Consider the following 23,982-nt stretch of genomic DNA (forward strand, 5'->3'; position numbering starts at 1 on the left):
TCACGCATTTGCCGTCATCCACTTGGAATAGGCTGGGGCTGGAGCACAATTCCCTGCCACCACTTTTTGCTTCTTCGGGACAGAGCTGATCAGCATTCCAGGGGTGAGGGAAATTCCTCTTACTTCCTTCCGGCATCTTTAAGGAATGTGATAACCTTTGTCTGGGTTACTTCTGCAGACTCCTCTACTCATTCTATTGCTGATAATTTAAAGTCTGCAATGTTTCCTCCTTTTTCTTGTGAGATGCTGCCCAGTTCAAAAGGACCAAGAGGAGCGGGTGTTGCCACGGCCAGGAAGGATTTGAGGGATATCTAGTCCAAGTTGGTTACAGTAAAGATAGCAGGACAGAACCACCTTCCTTCCTCTGAGAGCCATTGTTCTCGTGATGAACGAATTGGGAGTTGTTGTAGCCATTCATTCCTTTTTTTTACAGTGTAAGATCCTTATTTTTACAGAATGGCTGAAGTAACACTCAGTAGTTAAACCCTGAACTTGGATTTCAGTTCATGTCTTCACATTTATCTTGGGTTTCAAATCACGGGATAATTGGTTTATCTTTTGGAAACTATTTGTTTAGTAATTTTGATTTATGTATTAGATATATTTCTGTCCTACCTGGGAGCCCCCGCTGGTGCAATGGATTAAACTACTGAGCTTGTTGACCGAAAGGTCGCAGGTTCGAATCCGGGGAGCGGCATGAGCTTCCGCTGTCAGCTCCAGCTTCTGCCAACCTCCGGCGGGAAGGTAACGGCATTTCATGCAGTCGTGCTGGCCACATGACCTTGCAGGTGTCTATCTTTGGCTTAGAAATGGAGATGAGCACCAACCCCCAGAGTTGGACACGACTGGACTTAATGTCAAGGGACAACCTTTGCCTTTACGTTTGCCTGTTCTACCTTCCCCCAGTAAACTCAAGGAGTCGTAAATTGCTTTCTATCATCACCTCATTTTATCTTCCCATACCCACTTTGAGGAAAGCCAACCTGAGTGAGACCAGGCTGGCCCAAGGTTACCCAATGAAGTTGTTGAGGGCCCTTCCACACAGCCATATAACCCAGAATATCAAGGCAGATAATCCACAATATCTGCTTTGAGCTGAGTTATCTGAGTCCACACTGCCATATAATCCAGTTCAATGTGGATTTTATATCGCCGTGTGAAAGGGGCCTCAGTTAATTAGGAGACCTTCCAGACAGGACCTATATCCCAGGATCTGATCCCCGGGTTTCTGCTTTAAAGTGGATTTTATTTATTTATTTATTTATTTGTTTATTTATTTATTTACAGTTTTTCTATTCTGCCCTTCTCACCCCGCAGGGGACTCGGGGAGGATTACAATGTACATATATATGGCAAACATTCAGTGCCATAGACACACAACATATGTAGACAGACACAGAGGCAATTTAACATTCCAGCTTTTCTTTAGGGTATTCTGGCCACCAGGGGAGCTGTCGCTTCACCGTCCATTTGTGACACTGATAAAGTACTTCCTCATTCTTTGCATGCTTGCTAGAGATTTTTATGGCCTCGTAAATTAGTTAAATTTGCCTCCCCGCATGAGCGGTACCTAAATTTCCTACTTGACAGATGCAACTGTCTTTCGGGCTGCAAAGGCTGACAGCAAGCTACAAAAAATTGGTTGGAAGCTCACTCTGACACAGGCTGGCTTCGAACTCATGACCTTTCGGTCAGTAGTGATCTTAATACAGCTGACTCCCAGCCAACTGCGCCACAGTCCCGTATTGCCAGATAATCAGCAATAAACAGAAAACCTGGGATCAGATCCTGGAATATAGGGCCTTTCCAGAAGGGCCCTAAGTCCACACTGCCATATAATCCAGTTCAATGTGCATTTTATGCAGTTGAGTGGAAGGAGCCCGAGTTGATCCCAATCCAACAATGTACATAGTTAACATGAAGTCTTGTTCATGCTATGGGACAATCTCCTATATCTTATCTCCTATAACAGCTCTCTTAAATTTTTTAAAAAACTTATCTTTATTGAAAATTTTATGAGTTCAATAAAACTTACACAAATTAAAAAGAAAAAGGAAATAGAAAACAGAAAGAAGAAGTTACAGGTGCATGCAGCTATTCATAGCTTCTCGGTCTATAAATATAAAGATTCACTTCTTCCATGACTCTTTTCTCATTATTTATCAATGACAAATCACTGATTATTTTTTTCCACACAAACAAATTGTAACGGGGTTTAAGAATGGGTTTTGTAGCTATTCTGATAAATCTTTACCCAATCAAATCTTTTGTCCATATCTGATAAATGTATCAAATCCAATATCCATCCCTACATATGTTAACCTTTTCTATAACTCTTTTAAGATAACAGGGACAGTAATTTTAATATTTTAATTTTCTCGCTGGCTCATGTTTATCACCACTGAGCTTAGCAAAATATACTATTTACTTGATGGGTCCCCACAATAATAGTAATTGATGTTAAATATTTTAATGCTTAATATTAATTTATATTAATTTATATCTTATTTGTGGACATTATTATGCTTTATATGATGTCTGTCTTGTATTTTATGTTAAATGTGCTTTGATTTGTATTGTATTATGTTGTGAGCTTCTTTGGGTCCTGTTAGGGAGAAAAGCAGGATATAAATAAAGAATTATTATTATTATTATTATTGTTATTATTATTATTATTATTTGATACATAACAAAATTAGTACACAGCAAACAAGATCACTGTGCTGGCTTTTGTATTTGATCACACGTCGCACACTTCCCAAGTGTCTAGGACTGTGTGATATATCGGTGAATAAGGCATGCAGATATGAGTAGGGTGGCCTTTTGCAGCCGACAGATGGTAGTTTTGTCAGCACCAATTGTTTTTAAGTGCAGGCCAAGGTCTTTAGGCACTGCACCCAGTGTGCCAATCACCACTGGGACCACCTTTACTGGCTTGTGCCAGAGTCTTTATTATTATTTTTATTATTATTCTGACACAAATACACAGTATGACACAGCAAACAAGATATATATCCTGGATTTTGTATCACAAAATCACAAGTTGAACACTTCCCATTATTATTATTATTATTATTATTATTATTATTATTATAGTATTCAAATTACTATATCTAACCGATGTAATATAATCTCTCTCTGTATATTTCCCACAGACATCTGCAATCCCCTTATAGATTCTAAACAATTTTCTGACATCTTATAACCACGCTACCTTATTTTGGTTATAGCATAGTCCAAAGCAGTCTTCTTGACCACCTATAATTCCAATCCATATGCTATAGCCACTAGCTACCAGCACCTTCTATTATAAATACAAATCATTCATTCATTTTAATTAAATTAAAATATATATTTATATTTATTTTTTGTGTCCCCCCCCCCTTCCCAGTTCCCGAATTTTCTCATGTCATTGATTAAATGGTACGTCAATGCTGGATGCAGACCTCACCCTAAAGAGAACATTCTTTTCCCTCCTGGAATGTCTCCCCTTCCGCAATCTTTCCCATCCAAACATGTCTTTCCCAGTCTCACTGCATATCTTAACATATTGTGGGCCATCTCAAGTTCTCTGTGACTTCTGTCGGCTAATTAGCAGCTAATTAGCGAGCTATTCTGTTGCTTAGCTTTCGCTGCTTTGGAGTGTGAGACAAAATATGTCAGTCTGCCATACTCTCCATCCGGAGGTTGCTATAACAGTTTTCTTTAGAGAACCAGCCTGGTGTAGTGCTTTGCGCATTGAGCCATGACTCTGGAGACCAAGGTTCGATTCCCTGCTTGGCTAGGGAAACCCATTGAGTGATGGTAGACAAGTCGCATTCTGCAGTGAAAATGCTGTGATCAGTTTTGTTTATGGTCACCACAAATTAAAAATAGCTTGAAGGAACACAATAACACTTTCCTTTTTGCTAATGGGTTAATTGTGCTCATTACATTTCAAACTGATGTCACTGGCTTTCTCTGTTGGTGGGATTTTGTGCTGCTGAAAGGCAAGAAAGTGCTGGTGACACTGCTGCTCACTGATAGGATCTCCCACGTGAGACAGGACTTTGCTGAGGAGGTAGACTAAATATGCCATATACTGGGTATTCGAGCATGCAAGCAATCAGTGAGAGTGTGCATGTCAGCTGTAAAATAAGATACATGAAGCTGATTGGTCAGGCAATGCACAGGGTGATGGCTGAGCATGGGACTACTGGATACTGTTACATTTTGGTTCAGTCTTATTTATTATTTATTTATTTACGACATTTGTATCTTGCCCATATCAGCCTGAAGGCGACTCAGGGTGGCATACAAGTTGGCAACAATTAGATGCCATATATAAAAATACATACATTGGTAAAAAGGGGGGGGGGGAATCACAATACATTTAAAAACCATACAAGCAATGAATAATAAAAATTATAAAAACGATGTCGTCTTGTTCAAATCCTCAACAGTTCCATTGTCTTAGCTGTTCCTAGTTCATTTTCTGATTTGAGTTTTTCTGATCATGCTGTGGTTCCAAACGCTTGCTCAGAGCCAGGTTTTCACTCTTTTTCGAAAGGTCAGGAGGGAGAAGAAGAGAGAAGCAGAAATAAAAGGTGTCTCATATGGACACAGAAAGAAAGATCATTTTAAATCTTTCTAAAAGGACATTTAGTGAGTGATCATATTGTACTTACGTTGTATTGTCGAAGGCTTTCATGGCCGGAATCACTGGGTTGTTGCAGGTTCTTTCGGGCTATATGGCCATGGTCTAGAGGCATTCTTTCCTGACGTTTCGCCTGCATCTATAGCAAGCATCCTCAGAGGTAGTGAGGTCTGTTGGAACTAGGAAAAAGGGTTTACATATCTGTGGAAATATATAGATATATAAACCCTTTTTTCCCCACAGATATATAAACCCTTTTTCCTAGTTCCAACAGACCTCACTACCTCTGAAGATGCTTGCTATAGATGCAGGCGAAACGTCAGGAGAGAATGCCTCTAGACCATGACCATATAGCCCGAAAAAACCTACAACAACCCTGTATTTACGTTGTTCTGAATTAATAAGAGTAAAATACTGGTTCTTTACTGTTCACCTGCATGGCATATTTTCTCTTTCTGGCAAGGCAGTGTGTGGGCTCATCAAACGTGAACTAAACGTGGTTTATTTTACATTTCGAACCACTGGGTAGCAGTGGTAGTACTAGGAGTGACTCTGGTGAAGGATCTCACAGGGAGAGCAGGAGCATCCTAGCTGGCTAAGCGTGGTAGCACTGAACAGAAAAAGGCAATGACAAGCCATTCCCGAAGTCTTTTACTTTGAAAATAATCAGAAATGAAACGTGGCTAGGGATCTTTGAGGTCTCTCATTCTTATGGACACCATAAAAGTTACTTAGAGAGCATTTAACAACAACAGTTAAACAACTTTAGGCAGCTATTGGTTGCTTAACAGAGCAACATGGAGAATTCTACCGTTATTAATGGTGATTATCAGAACTATTGATTTCACTTCAAACAGCTAGATAAATTAATGGAAAAGTAGTTCTACTTGAGTGGGTATTAATATATATTCTAGGAATGAAATGCATGAAATAAAATGTCTCTTAATAATACCCCGGGTTTTCCTAGAAAATCCAGATTTGGTGACTATTTGTTAGGGTCTGGAGATTCATCATTACTTTAAGCAAGTAATTCTGAGGAAGTTTGTGTCCACATTACTAAAATTGTAGTGGGTTGGTCTACGGAAGCGTTCTTGCCCTTTGTGGATTTGTCTTAGCTCTGGTTTCTGAAGCCATTCTGACAGCTGCCAAAATGGAGACAAGAGAAAATATTTTTCTATTGTAATTTATCTTCATGGGCACTGGATGTTGCTGTCTCCATCAAATAATAGCCAATCCAGTTTTTGCTTAATAGTCTGTTAACCAAAAGGTGAAAGGCGGTGCAGTTTAGGTTTCCCTCCAGTTGATGCCAGGGTTCACTTTGCTTTTCTCAGAAGACAAGTAAAGATACTTCCTTTCCCACACTAGTCTCTTCCCATAAATCAGGGGTTTCCTAGTTCTTCCAGAAAAAATAAAAACAGCACCTAATAGTCCTCAGTATTTCCAGGATTTAAATATTTTAATTTATTTAATTAATTGTGTTCTCCACTTTTTTAATTTGAAAAACTAACCAAAGGTGACTTGTTTAGCCTGCAGGCATGTAGGTGCTGGAAATTGAACGACCCCAGCCTTGTTTCAAATCAGGGATAGAAAGGAATTTAAGAGACTTGGGAGCATGTCTCTTGGTACGTCTTCAGTGTAAGACACGTTGGGGTACAATGTTCCCTTTTTTAGCCCTTTCCAGCTGCTTCTCTGTCCTTGTGTCTCACATCCCCAGGGTGTTAGGAATGGGAATTGGGCCCTTGTTTGCAGTTCTCTGTGGCTCCCATGTCTGGGAATGAATGTGCAGTGGTTGTAAACCTGTAAACTTGCCATTACTTTCCTGCTAAAGCAGTACCTATTGATTTACCTAATAGCGGGAACTCACCTCGCTCCCCAGATTTGCACCACCAACCTTTCAGTCAGCAAGTTCAGCAACTCAGCAGTTTAACCTGCTGTGCCTACTTAAATTCTCTGTACTGAAATCCTGCCAACCACTCAGTGCTCCATAAAACATAGGAGTGTTTAGTTTTACAACAAATGTAACGTATAGATGTTGCTAGATAGAAATGAGGAAATCAGATTTTTCACCAATATTAGGAAAGGTAGAATTGAATTTGTTTTTCTCTTATTAATCTAATCGCTAGGGTGTAGTCATTTACAAGGAATATAATATTTGATTGTTGTCACTACCTCTTATTGCTTCGCTTTGTTTTTGACTCCTTCAAAAGAACTCCTTCAAAAAAGTTCTTTAAAAAATAATAAGTTGTCCTGTTCTTTCCAGATGTACAGGCAGTCCCCACATTACGAACAAGATAGGTCCTGTAGGTTTGTTCTTTTTGAATTTTTATTTAAGTTAAATTTGTATGTAAGTTGGAACAGGTACATTTTCAAGTGAAAAATGATACATTTTACAGGTACATTTGTCAAGTGTGTGCGTGCACACAGACACACATATAAAAGCTTTGGATAGCATAGGGAAGGGTTAAACACCTGTGGTGTTTGTTTGCCTCCAGAGCCGGAAATGAAAGGAGAAGCCTTTGCCTTTGTCTGTGTATTTGTGTGTCATTGTATTTCTTTGTAAAAAGGCATTGAATGTTTGCCTGTGTTTGTTTATATGCATAATCCGCTCTTGAGTCCCCTCTAGGAGAAAGGCAGAATATAAATAAAGCGTTGTTGTTGTTGTTGTTGTTGTTGTTGTTGTTGTCGTCTGTGCCCTGTTCATAGTATTTCACCTCACTTTCTGTCTCTGTGTCCATTGGATTTTGAAAAAATGGGCTTGTCGTGGAAACAAGGATTGGTGAGCTTCAGTGGAGACACATTTTCCCATGATAACTCATTCAGGAATCAGTTCCCCTTCTGAGGAGTATGTTTCTCTCAATTCTTGCTGCCTCACCCCTGTTCGTAACTACGAGTCGTTTGTAAATCAGATGTGTGTAACTCAGGGACTACCTGTATTGCACTAAAAATCCTACCAGTTGCCTGATAGTTTAGGATGGTGTCGTTTGTAGAACGCTATATTAAAGCATGGGATTTAACACCAAATTGAGTAGACATCCGGTGATAATGCGGCATGTCTCATTAGGAGCCACATCCACTGTTTTAATGTGGCGAGATGTATTCCACTGTGGGCCTGCTTATTCAGTAGCAGAGTAGCAAAGCGGAAGGGCAGATGTCTTCGCTGTATCTGGTTGTGATCCCCAGGTTGTGCCAGTCAGCTTTTGTATGGTATTTTGTAGCACCCACTTTTTGCTTGATAGTCAAGCAGTGCTTCTTACAACAAGTGCTTCTTCTTATAACAGTGCTTCTTATTACAAGTGCTTCTTATAAGAAGTGCTTCTCCTTATAACAGTGCTTCTCACAACAGCTAAAGGATACTGATACATTTATACTAAACGCAAAAGTTAAAAATTTCATTTAACTAGCCATAAAATAAACCAGTTAAACATAGCTAGTTAAATTTAACTTTTATTATTTCCTCCTCCTGTGATAGTGATTTTTGTAAGGCAACCTATCAATTCCTTAAACATCATTGCAGTAATGGGGTAACTATTATGCTCCCGATTTATCAAATTCAACAAGTTGGTAATGGAGTGCAATCTACCTTTTGCCCACCATAGTGGAAAAAACATTGAAATTGCTAATTTCCTTTTGCCCGCTCAAAAAAGCCTGGAAAGAAGATATGACTAGGTAGACAATAACGTGAAGGAACAAAAACAAACATTTCAAACTAGAAAACGATGTTGCTTGCCAAATAATTTTTGCAAATTATAAACAAGTAAAAGGTTAGAAAAGTGAAGGAGTAGCATTGTTCTTTGAAGTACTATAAAAAACAGCAAGGAGCCAAACAAAAGGATTGATAACACCATGTAACAAAATCTGAAATATTTTCAGATATTTTCTGTTCCTGGTTGTGTTATTCCTGTTTTATTGTGTAGTACTTACATTGAAAGTAGTCGTAATATTCCAGAAATGTCGTTTTTGTGGCTGCCACAAACTATGTTGACTAGGTTGGATATTCATTGAAAAACTATAGCAAAATCTGCTGCAGGATGTCTCACAAAAACAAAGTTTTTGCAGTTTTATAAACTTTTCCCATGTTTTTATGCTAGAACCAATTAGGAAATGACAATTAGGAAATGTTACATAGTGTAACAGTTGATTCTCCATATCCTATGGATTCTGCACCAACCATCCGTGGCATGAAAATATTCAAAAAGCATTTTTTTTAAAAAAAAGCAAACTTGATTTTATCTTTTTATATAAGGGGTACCATTTTATTATGCCATTGTATACATGAGTGGGTCAAAAAGCTTTGCTTCCTGTGTCATAAAAAGACATGAATGAACATATAACAGCAGAAGTTGCTACAGATCATAACCTGAACTGTCCTATACACAAAACTACTGTTCAACATAGTCACCACTGATTTTTACACAGGGTTGTTGTAGGTTTTTTCGGGATTTTTACACATTTGCACTGTTGTGTAACCCGGGAATCAAAACCATTTTGGAAAAATTCAGGGTTTTGCTTCGTGACCCATAATTTTAAAGCCATTCTAACGTCATTCAAGTGATTGAATCTGAAACCACGTACATTGTCTGTTTGGTCCTCTGAAAGACAACCTACATGGTTTCAGATTCAATAACTTGAATGGTGTTAAAACAGCTTTAAAATCATGGGTCACAAAGCAAAACCCTGAATTTTTCCAAAATGGCTTTGATGCTAGGGTTAAATGATGGTGCAAATGTTTACAAATTGATAGTGATTATGTTGAACGATAGTTTTGAGTAGAGGACAATTAAGGCTATGATCTCTAGCAATTTCTGCTGTTATATGTTCATTCGTAACGTTTTTATGACACAGGAGGAAACACTTTTTGACTCACCCGCGTCTAATGGGACTTGGATTTTGGTATCTTGGGGATGGGGTCCTAGAAATAAATCTGAGTAGATACTAAGGGTCTACTGTACTGTGCTCTTCTTATAGCTGCTCAAATAAAACTCTTCGCTCAATTAGTGCCACAAATCCTAATTCTATGTGTTATGTTTTTGTATATGAAAATTTGGTTTGTTATACAGTCTGTGTGCCTGATGAACTTAGTTGCTGCCTGTTCCAGTTTTACACTTTGAGCTAGTTTTAGTGGTACCCCAGGCAGCCTGTAAAAGCTGCTCTGAGCATCTTTGAGTCTCAGTAGGAGACAAAGGTAATCGGCATTTGTCTTCCTTGTTACAACAGCGTGTTTCCTCCTTGGTGCTTGTAATACAATACTGGAATTTTTGAGAAAACTCATCCTGCAAGGGGAAGGTGGGAGGGAGAGTGTGAATGGATGCCTGACCAATTCCACTTCCAGTGTCATTTCCAGTTTGTCATGCCAATTCTCGGTTGCCTCCATTGAAAACAATGGGACTTCTTGGCTCACGGCCCATCACAAAGAACCATTGCATTCCTGTTTTATGCATCTGGGGTTTCAGGAAATAGGAACAAAGCCTGAACCAAAGGAGTTTAAAATGTTTTCTTTGTTGACCTTAAAAGGAATACGGTTTTTAAAACGTGATCTTTTCAAAGTGTTTACATGGCCTGGAATGACAATTAAATGGCAGCTTTCGTAGCTCCGTGTAACAACTGGCTCCCTTGATCTTTGAATATCTGCAGCTCAGTCTGGGTACACATGGGAGGAAAATATAGACTTAGACCCATATGCTCAGCTTACAAAGTCGTGAAAGGGTTAAATATATATAGGCTGTTTGTTACCCTGTGGCGCAGTAGGTTAAACCCTTGTCCTGGTAGGACTGCTAACCAAAAGGTTGGCGGTTTGAGTCTGGGGAAAGGATGAGCTCCCACCTGTCAGCTCCAGCTTCCCATTCAGGGACATGAAAGAAGCCTCCCACAGGATGGTAAACATCTGGGCATCCTCTGGGCAACATTCTTGCAGATAGCCAATTCTCTCACATCAGAAGCAACTTGCAGTTTCTCAAGTCACTCCTGACACAGACACACAAATGTATCTAATACATTAGTTCAAGGGTCCTCAAACTAAGGCCCGGGGTCCGAATACAGCCCTTACAAAACAAAGCACCCATCCTTCCACATTCTGATCACTGTGGCACAACCCCTAATACCACATCAATGTGAAACCACAGAAGTTCACATATTTTGATATGACTGAAATAAAACTGAAATTCAGATATGAAGGAAGCCATTAGCAGCAGCCTGGCAACCAAGATCCGCATAGTTAAAGCAATGGTATTCCCTGTAGTAACCTACGGATGTGAGAGCTGGACCATAGGGAAGGCTGAGCGAAGGAAGATAGATGCTTTTGAGCTGTGGTGTTGGAGGAAAGTTCTGAAAGTGCTTTGGACTGTGATAAGATCAAACCAGTCCATACTCCAGGAAATAAACCCCAACTGCTCATTGGAGGGAAGGATATTAGTGGCAAAGATGAAGTACTTTGGCCACATAATGAGAAGACAGGAATGCCTGGAGAAGACAATGATGCTGGGGAAAATGGAAGGAAAAAGGAAGAGGGGCTGAGCAAAGTTAAAATGGAGGGATGGTATCCTTGAAGTGACTGGCTTGACCTTGAAGGAGCTGGGGGTGGTGACGGCCAACAGGGAGCTCTGGGATGGTCCATGAGGTCACAAAGAGTTGGAAGCAGTTGAATGAATAAATAACAAATTTGCAGCAGCATAGATAATGTCCTTTTGTGTTTTAATTAGGTTCTGTGCTTGCAGATTAATTATGTAAATAGAATTACCTGATTGACAGGTAGTCTGCATACAAAGCTTTGAACCTGGATGTGTGGATGCTAGAAGTTCATTGGGCAGCTGGGAAATAATTGTCTAAGGTGTGCTTTTGGGTAGGAACTGTTGAGTTTCTGGTCCTGCTTCGAAACGAAATATCTCATTTTTAGAACAAACACTGAAATAATAAACATTCCACATTCTCAGTATTGTTGAATGCAATTCCCAGTTATATAGTTGCTTGCAGTGACAGCTTTTCAATTTGCAACTGCCCTGCTTGCCCAGTTGCCAAGTTCCAGTGCTTGAAGCTGTACTATTATCAGGTTATGTCTACATTTGGCAAAGCTTTGTAGACACAACATCATTAACTGTGCTTCATATTTTTGCAATATTTACTCCCCTTCCACACTTTTTTCCAAGATAGTAAATCATCATTTCTTTAATCTCCTCCCGACTGCATGAAAAACAGGAATTTATGTAACAGGCACTTGCTGCAAACCTTTTCCTGTTTGGAACTTTTGTTGTTGTTGGCAGAATTAGGGGATGGCTTCGCTACTCCAAGAGTGACCTTGAATGTCCTTAGTGAGAGAATACTAGATTGTAACTTTCTGATGACTAAGGACGCCTGTAGCTTCTGTAAAATACTAAACACTTCCATGTGTGGATGGATTGAAAGTTCTGGAGGAGCGCGTGTGGGCAGGAGATAACGATTGTTTTCATCCTAAACACTAAACCGTATAGCTGCACTAAGGTTGGCTATATGATGTATACTAAACAATATTTTGAAACAGGGCTATTTGCTTTTTTTAATCAGCATGTTTTACAGAACAGCTTTCTTGTGCTTACACACTTGCTCATAAAGCAAGTGTTCTCCACCTCACACGAGAAGGAGAACACACAGAAAGCAATATCTCCCTCTCTTGATTTTACTGTAGTCTGATATACTAAGCAATTTTCTCGGCTCATTTCCAGTATCAGGAGGGAGACAGGTAGGAAGAAGCAGTGGTGTGTGGGTGTCAACAGAATGACCCTTTGTCCCGTGGGCTTAGTTTTATGTGTGATGTAGAAACCCAGCCCTTTCCTTGATATACACTTGCTTGATAAGAAAGTGCTTGTTTATTAAGATAGACATCCTCATCTAGTTCAGCTCTTAAACTGAATATTTGGTGATTGCAACAGAACAGATTATGGGACTTCATAGCAGCAAATACTATCTGCATAGGTGGTAGAAGTGAGTTGGCAGGATTTTAAGTGACCAGGTTATACCTTCTATCCAGGCTCTCAAGTTGTACAGAACCCTGCGTATACTTATTTTTTGAAGTAAATGCGAAAGATATTGCCAAATGAGGGTTACTATTTAAAGATGGGTATAGAATCATAGAGTTGGAAGAGACCTTGTGGGCTATCCAGTCCAACCTCCTGCCAGGAAGCGAGATGAAGAACTGCTGGTGACTTAATTATTTCAGCATCCCAGAATTGAGCGGAAACAATGGAAGACTTTCTTTAGTAGATTTACAAGTTAATGATTGGATATATCCACTTTTGTGATTTATTGGCACTCTCAGATTGCTTATAAGATACAAGTAAAGGAAATGTATATTTTTATACAATTAGCAAAGCTGGGTTTGTACATCACCAATCACCCAATGGATCTATTTTAGGAGGCACATCCAGGATTTTTCTCCTGAGAGTCTGCAACCAACTTGACTTGTTATCCAGTCTGCTTTCTAAGAGTAGCTTTGCACATTCACCCTTGCTTTTAGCATTTCATCTAGCTGCCACATGTGGTCCGCGACCTCACCGTTACTACACTGTTGCAACAAGAGCAATTGGTCTCGCAAAACCCTCTTATCGTTTTGAGGCTAACTATTTATTTATTTATTTATTTGCTTTATTTCTATACCACATTTTTCAGCCTGATAATAACTAAATATTAGGCCTGGGCAATCCATGATTCTAAATGGTTCTAAAGTACTTACAAAACTAAAGTTCTGGTGGTGACAATTTCAGAACTCTAACAAAACTTTCAAAATTGATTTATTATTTCATTTTTGGTGATTTTTATGATAGAACCAATTAGGAACTGCCATTTATAATGATATTTTGAGAGATTTTTGGAGTTCTGAAATTTTCACTACCAGAACTTTAGTTTTGTAAGTACTTTAGAACCATTTAGAACCATGGATTGACCAGGCCTACAATATGGTTTTCGGTGGGAGAGCAGATGGTGACTACTGGATGGCATATGTTCTGTATCAGAAACTAGAGCTGGTATATCTAATGCAGTTTTCTGAATCAGCACCCCAGATAACCAAAACAAAGCTAAAGTTGACCAAAAACGGTTTTGTGACCCTTTTGGTACTAATGTGGGAGAGTGCTCCTTGGTCAAAGTCGTTCCTGGTCCAATAAAAATAAAAGTTGGGAACCACTGCTCTTAAGAAATGTATTGGATTGCATGGTTTAAACATCTACTTTACCTTTGAGAAGCTTGCCAGGGAGCAGAATCAATAGAGTCCACCAGCTTTTATTTAAAGGCGGTTGTTCCTGTGACTTGAAACCCATAGGTATTTAAGTCCTAAAGATCTTAAGAAGCATTCATGATGGTAACCCAATCTGTTTCTATACCTATTAATTGTTACCTATTAATTGGCAACTGGCTGCAGTAGTCCTTTTTCACTTTGCTCAAAACAACATTAAACACCTTGAATTTTATATGGGGACAACTCAATATTGCAAAGGAAAATAAGATTCTCTAGATATCATGCATTTAGCTGAATAATTTATCTACTGAAAATTAATGGCAGGATGTGGGGGAATCCGTATTTTTCTTACACCTTGTTTCTTTTTATGTTTTTAGAACTCTATCCGTCACAACCTCTCATTACACAGCAAATTTATTCGAGTTCAGAATGAAGGAACAGGGAAAAGCTCTTGGTGGATGCTGAACCCAGAGGGAGGCAAGAGTGGGAAGTCTCCCAGGAGAAGGGCTGCTTCCATGGACAACAGCAGCAAGTTTGCAAAAAGCAGGGGAAGGGCTGCGAAGAAAAAAGCGGCTCTTCAGGCAAGTCAAGACGGAAATGGTGACAGCTCAGGCACCCAGTTTTCAAAATGGCCTGCAAGTCCCAACTCCCACAGCAATGATGATTTTGATAACTGGGGTACATTTAGGCCTAGAGCCAGTTCTAATGCAAGTACAATTAGTGGGAGGCTTTCTCCAATCCTGCCGGAACAAGATGACCTTGGAGAAGAAGATGTACACTCCATGGTGTACCCTCCATCAGCAACCAAAATGGCTTCAACTCTGCCCAGCCTTTCTGAAATAAGCAGTTCAGAAAACATGGAGAACCTCTTGGATAACCTCAATCTTTTATCCCCCAACACATCTTTGACGGGATCAACTCAGTCTCCACCAACTACCATGATGCAACAATCTCCTGGTTATTCATATGCTTCGCCAAGCACGAGTATAAATTCACCAAACTCAGACTACAGGAAATACACATATGCCCAGCCCAGCATGAATTCTTTGCCACAGATAACAATGCAAACAATTCAAGACAGCAAATCAAGCTATGGACCCATTAGTCAATATGGTCCCTGCCCTGTAGGACTTTTGAAGGAACTGCTGACTTCTGATTCACCTCCTCACAATGATATCTTGACATCTGTAGATACTCGTGTTTCCCAGCCAAGTAGCCAAGTCCTTGGACAAAGCGTCTTAATGGCCAATAACTCCACAATTTCGCCGTATGGCAACCAGCAGCCCCATAACAAAATCATTGCCTCCACCAATGCTCATCCTCACCAAGGACTTGTCCAGTCAACCTCAGCAGTCAACAGCCACACTTTGTCGCTCACGCTGAGCACCGTGTCTCATGCATCAAGTTTAAACCGAGTGCCCCCAGCGAAAACCTCCGCACAAGTGCCTATGAGCCACCCAATGCAGATGCACAGCCACAACCCCTACACCACTGTGAACAGCTGCAACGGTTATGGGAGAGTAGGGATTGTCTCTTTCCACCAGGAGAAGCTCCCTAGTGACTTGGATGATATGTTGATTGAACGATTGGACTGTGATATGGAGTCAATAATTCGTAATGAGCTCATGGTCGAGGAAACATTGGATTTTAACTTTGACGGTGTGTTGCCTAACCAGAGTTTGTCACATGGGGTCAAAACAACAACACACAGTTGGGTGTCAGGATAAGGATGAAAGGTGAGTTTCCCATGTTTTCTTGTTTCAATCAGTGGGGAAGCTGTGGTTCTCCAGACATTTCTGCTTTACTCTTCCCATCATTCTTCATCATTGGCTAGGTGCACTAGGACTGATGGGAAATGAAGTCCAGATATGCCAGAAAGAGGGCCTTATTTGGTGTCTTAGATGTTGTATCATAGAGCAGAATTCTGCAGATGGCATTTCTTCCACAGTAATGTTTGGGCTACAGGAAAAAGCTGTCCTTTGATAAAACATTGATATCCTTTCTTTTACAAAAATAAAGAAAAAAGAGTTCCTCTCATTGTTGATTTTCTTAGGCATTTACTATTATTACTAGAGCCCCCGGTGGCGCAGTGGGTTAAACCCCTGTGCTGGCAGGACTGAAGACCGACAAGTTGCAGGTTCCTATCTGGGGAGAGGCGGATGAGCTCCCTCTATCAGCTCTAGCTCCTCATGCGGGGACATGAGAGAAGCCTCCCACAAGGATGATAAAATCATCAAAAATCATCCAGGCGTCCCCTGGGCAATGTCCTTGCCAATTCTCTCACACCAGAAGCGACTTGCAGTTTCTCAAGTCGCTCCTGACACGACAAAAAAAACCCAAAACAAACCAACAACTATTACTACTACTACTATTATTACTACTACTACTATTATTACTACTACTAGTAATAATAATAATAATAATAATAATAATAATAATAATACAGTCAGCAGAGTGTCTGCTGTGGACTCATCTTGTTGTGTTTCTAATAATAATAATAATAATAATAATAATAATAATAATAAACTTTATTTATACTCCGCCAACATCTCCCCCAATGGGGACTCAGGGCGACTTACATGAGGCCAAGCCCAGACAACAAATTATAATTCAGTGAAATACAACAAAATAAAAACCGAAACGCAAGCAACAACACAGTAAAATACAAAAAAACATGATGAATACAATAACCAATGAACACAAAACATAAGAATGCAATGAACAATCACGATAACAGTGAGTGGGCCACATGTACAATAAAATGATGAAAAACTCAGGGTGGGATAAAAGGAGCAGATTATTTGCAAGGGAGAGCTCATAGGGAAACGGGGTAGTAAACAGGCTTTCGTACAAGTGGGGGGGGGGGGTGTACTCCAAGGACAAAAGCGTTGAGGGGAGCAATAGCATAAGATTGTATGGCTACTCTCCAAAAGCGCAATGGCAGAGCCAGGTCTTGAGATTCTTTTTCAAGCTTTCCTGATCCAGATTCAGGGGGCCACAGAGGAAAAGGTTCTCTCCCTTGTCTTATTGCTATATGCATAACATTTTGTCTTACATTCACGATGTTGCTTTGTGTCAAATTATATTTTCTGTTTTCCTAGGGTACACTTGAAAATACTTCAGACATCTCTGACCGCAAGACCCGAGCAAGGGAGTCCAAAGATGTCCTTCAGCGCTTTTTTTGCCATTTCTTTTGTAATATTTTTGTTTTTCTTGTTGGACTTGGTGCCAGATAGATGCTTTTCCTGCACAGGAAGTTTGCCAGTTACTTGCAGGTTGTTTTTTGCTGTAAGGAATGTGTTGTTGGAAGTGTCTTTATTTGAAAGTGCCAAACTCACTACAATGCCATAGAAAAGCAGAACATACTTGCACTTCATGTTGTGCAGTGACTATGTACAGTATAAACTTCAAAAGTAAAATGGATTCTTTAGGAATATGTCATATCAAAAAAAACAACCTTAAAATACTCTGGCAGTCTTTTATACCTTCAGTTGCTTTTGATCCAGGCTTACTTTTGATCTACTCATCTCACACACAGCTGTGTACAGCTCTGTTAGTTGCCCGAAGTGTATTAAAACTACTGTACCTTATGTGTAAGATCATGTCATTAAAATATGATCAAACCAAAGTTGTTGGCAATTCAGATTTTCACATCTGAGAAAAGGCTGAAAGCTTTGCCACCATTATTTTTCATCATGTGGTGGATTTACCGTGGGGCTGACTTCCAGATTGACTGATAAATTTTGCTGATGTAAAATTTTGTAATAGCCATATACCTATTTTTTTACATCTCTACTTTGTTATAGAAGCTCCTTAATATTTACCGAATCCAAGATAGCTAGCAAAATTCATAGTACTTTGTATACAATATTTTAATAAGCAGAAAGAGAGAGATTTATACTAGCACCCTGTAAGATTTGTAAAAAGAAGGTTTCTCCGTGTAAAGAACATTTTTTTTTCTGGCACAAGAGTTATATGTAATTATATACATGTACAGATAAATTCTTTTACTATATTAACACTGACTGTCCCCAAATGTTAAGTCTTGTTAAAATGTTTTGTATGTACAGGTCTTCATATTTATATCGTGGAAGTTTCATGACTTTTTTTACCCTGGGACAATAATTTCACAGCTTAATATTATTATTATTAATAATAATACATTCAACTTCATTTATTCTTAACTGTAGGGTTTCTCATTCTCCCTTTATATTAACAGCCTCCTATTTTTATTGAAAATCTTAAAAAGCTAGGACCAGGTTTAAACTATATTATGGTGTAATAATATACTTTGTAGGAATGAACCTTGGCCACAAACAGGGAAGTCTTAATTATATGATTATCATAATTATATAGTTCTGTAATATATATTAATAGTTTTAGTTGATTCTTAATGGCATATTCCTTCAATAAGTCATGTTGTTTGACAAAAGCCCTAATTATCTACAGTCAACCCACCACATTTGCAGGAGTTAAGAGTTGCAGAACCCTTGGGAAAGTGAAAAACTGCAAATGAAAACATTGCTTAAAAAAAAAACCTAAGGGAAAACCTCTGTAGGTATTTCTAGAACAGTAGTTCCCAACCTGTGGTCCATGGACCACCAGTGGTCCGCAAGTACTAAAATATGGTCCACGACCTCACCTTTACTACACCGTTGGAATGAGTGTGACTGCTCTCGCAAAACCTTCTTATAGTGCTGAGGCAATGGGAATGTCGGGAGGGGAGAGGCTGACTACCCACGAAAGGTGCAACACGAAGCCTTCTGTCTGCTGCTTCTCCTCCCCCCTCTCCCTATGTGGTGCCTGGAAGCAGGGGTGCCTGGGAGGGCACGTACATCCTGCTCTTCCCCTGCTTCACCTGCGAGATGAAGGTGCCCGGGCTACATGGTCCACCGCCTGCACCAGGCATAGCAGGGCCGCATGGCCACAATTTCCTCCCTCCAGGGCTCCATGTCAATACGTGCACAGACCCCTCACTGTGAGGCGATGGGGAAGGGAAGGAGGGAAGGGGTGCTGGGGTTGAAGGAACGACAGCAGTGGCACCCCAAATAACCAAATCAAATCTAAAGTTGACCAAAAATTGATTTGTAACCCTTTTGGTACTAATGTTAGAGAGTGCTTCCTGGTCAAGTGGTCCCTGGTCAAAACAAGGTTGGGAACCACTGTTCTAGATGCTGCTGTGTGACTATATGGTCAACTTCCATAGGAAGCTGACCGTAGAATCACACAGGCAGTCCAAGAGACTTGTTGTATCTAGGAATATCTAGGTCCTCCAGCGTGAGGAAGGAACTAGAGGAAGCTGACCATATAATTGCACTGGAAGACCTAGACATTCCTAGAAATAACATTTTAATCAAATCCGTGAATAATCAGATCTGCAAACATTAAGCCTGCAAATGTGGAGGACAAACTATATTCCTTTGGAAGAGGTTTATATGAGCAAGCTCACATGTAGATAAATAACTTTGTGTACTTCTGAGATTGTGAGCTATATTACTAGTTTCTCATTGGCCTACTAGTTCATTGGACATCATTCCTCTTCGCAGTCCTCTCCCTACTTGTTAGCTGAGCAATTCAAAATTTTCCCAGGATTGTGAAATTTTCATGCTCAGATGTTTTGGAAGAACAGAGAGACAGCTGTTTGTTACCTTGCGTCTCTTCTTTTTCCTCTTTGGGATGCTCTGGTGACTTAACTTCCTTCCAATCAGTTTGATGAATCAGGAGTCCCGACTTCTAGGTGGGTTGCGGACAAGGAGGAGATATAAAAGAATTAGATGTGGGTATAGCAGCCTAAAAGTTTGACATCCTTATGCTCAGTTATAGTTTCATGACAGTATATTCTGAGGTTCAGTTTTATTTTCGTTACCCCTAGCACCTCAGTGATAAGAGAAGGGCCCTCAAAATACATTAGACATTCAGAATTGAATTATTCTGCTTTGCAATCCTGGAAGGCTTCCTTAGGGAAAATGTGTTTAAATGATCCCCTGTGTTTATAAATCGGAGAAAACTGTGTATAGATAGGATTCTGATATCATCTGTCCAGATGTGTAATAACCCCCATCTCCTTTGAAACCCCCCAACTTATGTGACCTGGATCTAGTGCACTGCTTCTTAAGCTGTGAGTCCTAGCCCCAAATAGGGTCCCCTTAGCTCAATGTTGGGGTCCTGAAAAATTGGCAATGGTAAAAGTTTTCTGAATGCCACCTAGTGGCTGTTTTAGACATTTACACATATTAGTAGTGCAGTGTTTACAGTGGACTCTGCAGAAAGTGCTTGAGCTGTTCTTCATAAAAAGGAAAATCAGCTTGTTTAGCAATCCTTGCAAATGCTGTTTTTTTATCATCAGTAAATGTTTGATTTGTATACCTGTTGTATATACCCATGTACCTGAGGTCACATAAAATTTTCTCAGTCCAAACAGGGTCCCGAGTGGGAAAATAGCTCAGGTCTAGTTCACTGATACACTTATAGGGCAGCAAGGAGGCTTATTCTTGGAGGCACTGAGAAAACTGGAAATTTAATGAAAGATGGTATTATGAAACAAAAAAAAAATCTGTGGCAGATGATAAAATGTGCTTTTGCACAGATCTTCATTTCTCTAGTTCCTTCATTTTGGGGGAAAACAATGTAAATTATGTCTTTGTGAAGTGTGTGGATGGTTTGAACCAAGCAGCCTGGTTTGGGAGCTTTCCTCTCCTCTCTCTGCCTTGTGAAAAGTATATTCTATAATAGAACCGTTCCCGTATAATGTATTGTTTCTATTGTATCTTGTATTAATGGTTGCGTTAATGAGACCTCTGCTTTGATAAACTGACAAGTTGTGTATAGTGGTAAGCTAATGCTGTGCTTTTGAATGCTGACAATTCAACAGAAGTTCCTTTTAAAAAGAGACAAATCGATGGCGAAAGTGGACCAGTTCTTTAACTGTCTTATAACGCAATTCTGTTCACTTGCTTGGGTGTAATGTCCATTGTACTCAGTGGGGCTTACTCTTTAGTAAGTGTGTTTTAGGATTGCAATCTTAAGTTTGCACTTGTTCAAATTGGTGTTACGATTCTTTTTTTTTTAAGTTCACATGGATTTTTCAGGCTTGTTAATTTATAATTTTTAAATAAGGTATTTTTTAAAATGTAACTACTAAAAGTAATGTTGTTCATCCAAGCAAAGAAATACAATTCTGCATTAAAGTCCTCAGTGGAGAATAGCTCCTTAATTTTGTACCTACCCACCGTTGGATGAAGCAGCGCTACTGAGAAGGCTACAAATACTTCATTTGTGCGAATTGTAGGAACACAATAATGCTGCACACTGCAGATGATCATTTGGACATTGGTGGAAAAGTGCCTGATGTTTTTCCAGACATAAAAAATAATTTTTTGTATAAAGCCATAAATGTAAATACACTGCTTTAAAGGTGTTGTCTTTCATATGATTATTTGTATGCTGATCAAAGTTTTGTTTATTTGTTTCTATTTGTAATCCTTCACATAATTATGCAGATGGCTTTACTGTGCTTCTAACTTGTCTTCACAGTGATCTTGTGCAGTAGGTTGGCTTGTTTTTTTGTATGGTGCCTTGGGCATTTTTATTGGAAAGGTGTCCTAATATATTTTATAAATAAATAGATGAATATAATGTGTCCCATTTTATGTATGATTAGCTCTGGTGTCTGGCATTGCTTGGGTTATTTGAAAAAGTCAAGTTTTTTTTATTTTACAATTAAAAAAACTACAACTCACATCACTCCTACCTACAACTCCCCCTAAAACCCACCTGTATTCCAATTTGGGCATATTTGGTCCAGATCCATCATTGTTTGGGTTCACATTGCTCTCTGGATGTAGGTGAACTACAACTCCTATAAATCTCTCCAAAGACCTCCAATATGTTTCGTTGGTCATGAGGGTTCTGTGTGCCAATTTAGTGCCAGGTCCATCATTGGTGAGTTCAGAGTGCTCTTTGATTGCAGATGAACTATACATCCCAGTATCTACAACTCCTATAAATCAAGGTGAATTTCCCAAACTTCTCCAATATTTTTGTGTTGATCATAGGGGTTGTGTGTACCAAATGTGGTCCAGGGCCATTGTCGGGGGGAGGGGGGGGGGTCCACAGTGCTCTGACTTGATGCAGAGTGAACTACAACATCCATCATGTGGAGTCAGTCCCCCAAAACCCCTCAGTATGTTCAGTTGCTGATCAATTCCTCTCTGTGTGCTGTGTGCCATAGGAAAGGATAGGATAGGGTTAAGGGAGAGGCAGTGGGTGGGGTCATGCAAATAACACACCAATGGGGAGAGTCAGAAACACTGGGATGTGGAGGAAACACATGAAATCTAGGATGAAATTGTCCCTGTAGGAAAGCTTTCACTTGGGTGGTGGGCAGTATGATGTCTGTTGAGGACAGCCTTCACTTGGATGGTGGGCTGTATGGTGTTTGTGGAGGACAGCCTTCACTTGGGTGGTGGGCTGTATGGTGTTTGTGGAGGACAGCCTTCACCTGGGTGGTGGGCTGTATGGTGTTTGTGGAGGACAGCCTTCACTTGGGTGGTGGGCAGTATGGTGTTTGTGGAGGACAGCCTTCACTTGGGTAGTAGGCAGTATGATGTTTGTGGAGGACAGCCTTCACTTGGATGGTGGGCTGTATGGTGTTTGTGGAGGACAGCCTTCACTTGGGTGGTGGGCAGTATTATGTTTGTGAAAGACAACCTTCACTTGGATGATGGGCAGTATGGTGTTTGGAGAGGACATTGGCAGGGGTTAGGAGGCATGCTCATGGTGCTCACTGTAACCTGCAATGTCCTTGGGGGAAATGCTTTGATGGCTTCTCAGCACTGAGGGTTAGAGCTGGTTGTGGAGGCAGGAGGTTGTCTGTGTAAGTGGACACCTCTGTCATATACACACATACACAATGTTTACTTTTATTATGTGTAGAAGATGAAGGAACACTAAGAATGAGTAATTTGCTAAAGGCTGTCTAAAAAGGCCATGTCTGAGTAGATTTCAGGCCAAATGTCTTGGCTTCACCTCCAGTCTTGGGATGGTTTGTGTACTTTTCTCTAGTGCTGAGGTCCTCAAACTTTTTAAACAGAGGGCCCCAGGTCACAGTCCCACAAACTGTTGGAGGGCCAGATTATAATTTGGGGGAAAAATGAATTCCTATGCATACTGCACATATCTTATTTGTAGTGCAAAAACACTTTAAAACAATACAATAATTAAAATGAAGAACAATGTTAACAAATATAAACTTATTAGTATTTCAATGGGAAGTGTGGACCTGATTTTGGCTGATGAGATAGGATTGTTGTTGTGTGCTTTCATGTTGTTTCAGACTTAGGTTGACCCTGAATGAGGGCCGGGTAAATGACCTTGAAGGGCCATATCTAGCCCCTGAGCCTTAGTTTGAGGATCCCTGTTCTAGTGGTTCTCAGCACTCTGTCTGTACTTGTTAGCCTAAAGCAAGGATGTCAATATCTGTAGAGCTCCGAATTGTATGCTGTCGACACATCTGTGCCACTCTTAAGTGAAATCAGACACCAAATGTATTTGTGTTTATCTTTCATTTTGGTGTCCTCATTTCAAAAAGCCCCAGAGATATGGAAGAATTATTCTTGCTTTGTGTTTCAATCAAGAAATAAAACTGGGATGATGATGATAATAATAATAATAATAATAATAATAATAATAATAATAATAATAATTGATACAAATCAGATGTAAACGCCAGCTCAAATGAACATTGGGTTGTACACGAATGCCCAACAAGCCTCACCCAATTCCCTTTCTATCCTTTTCCTTCTTTTTCCTCTGCAGAGGAAATGTTCTAGTTTTAAACCACTGATTAAACCATTTGAAGCAAGAACTGTGGGTGCTATAAACCTGGATCTGATAAAATAGCTGACTCTCCTATAATTCTGGATCCTCCCTTCAAGTGTTGTGATAGAATACAGATGCCTGTTGAGATCCCCAGAATCCCATACTGACATCACTTCTGTCTTTGGCTGCGTTCAGCTTCAATCCAACTGAATGATATCTTTGTCTAAAGAGCAGCCCTCCTGTGCTGTTAAAATGTGTAAAACCAAAACTGGCCCAATAAAAATTAAACATCCAGTGAGAAGCTGTTGTGCTCAAAAATATTAGATGT

The 23,982-nt window shown here is 39.8% G+C and overlaps 1 protein-coding gene across 1 annotated transcript in view; it reads left to right on the plus strand.

Annotated features, from left to right (window-relative positions):
- The window catches only part of FOXO1 (forkhead box O1), a 59,943-nt gene extending 38,473 nt beyond the window's left edge, over positions 1-21,470 (plus strand). The window contains exons 2-3 of the mRNA XM_060786668.2: positions 14,213-15,571; positions 16,937-21,470. Of these exons, the coding sequence (XP_060642651.2) occupies positions 14,213-15,562 (1,350 nt within the window). The 3' untranslated portion in view covers positions 15,563-15,571; positions 16,937-21,470. The remainder of the gene's footprint in view (positions 1-14,212; positions 15,572-16,936) is intronic.
- The last annotated feature ends 2,512 nt before the right edge of the window (positions 21,471-23,982 follow it).

This window comes from Anolis sagrei, chromosome 1 (assembly GCF_037176765.1).
Source record: "Anolis sagrei isolate rAnoSag1 chromosome 1, rAnoSag1.mat, whole genome shotgun sequence".
NCBI classification, from domain to species: domain Eukaryota; kingdom Metazoa; phylum Chordata; class Lepidosauria; order Squamata; family Dactyloidae; genus Anolis; species Anolis sagrei.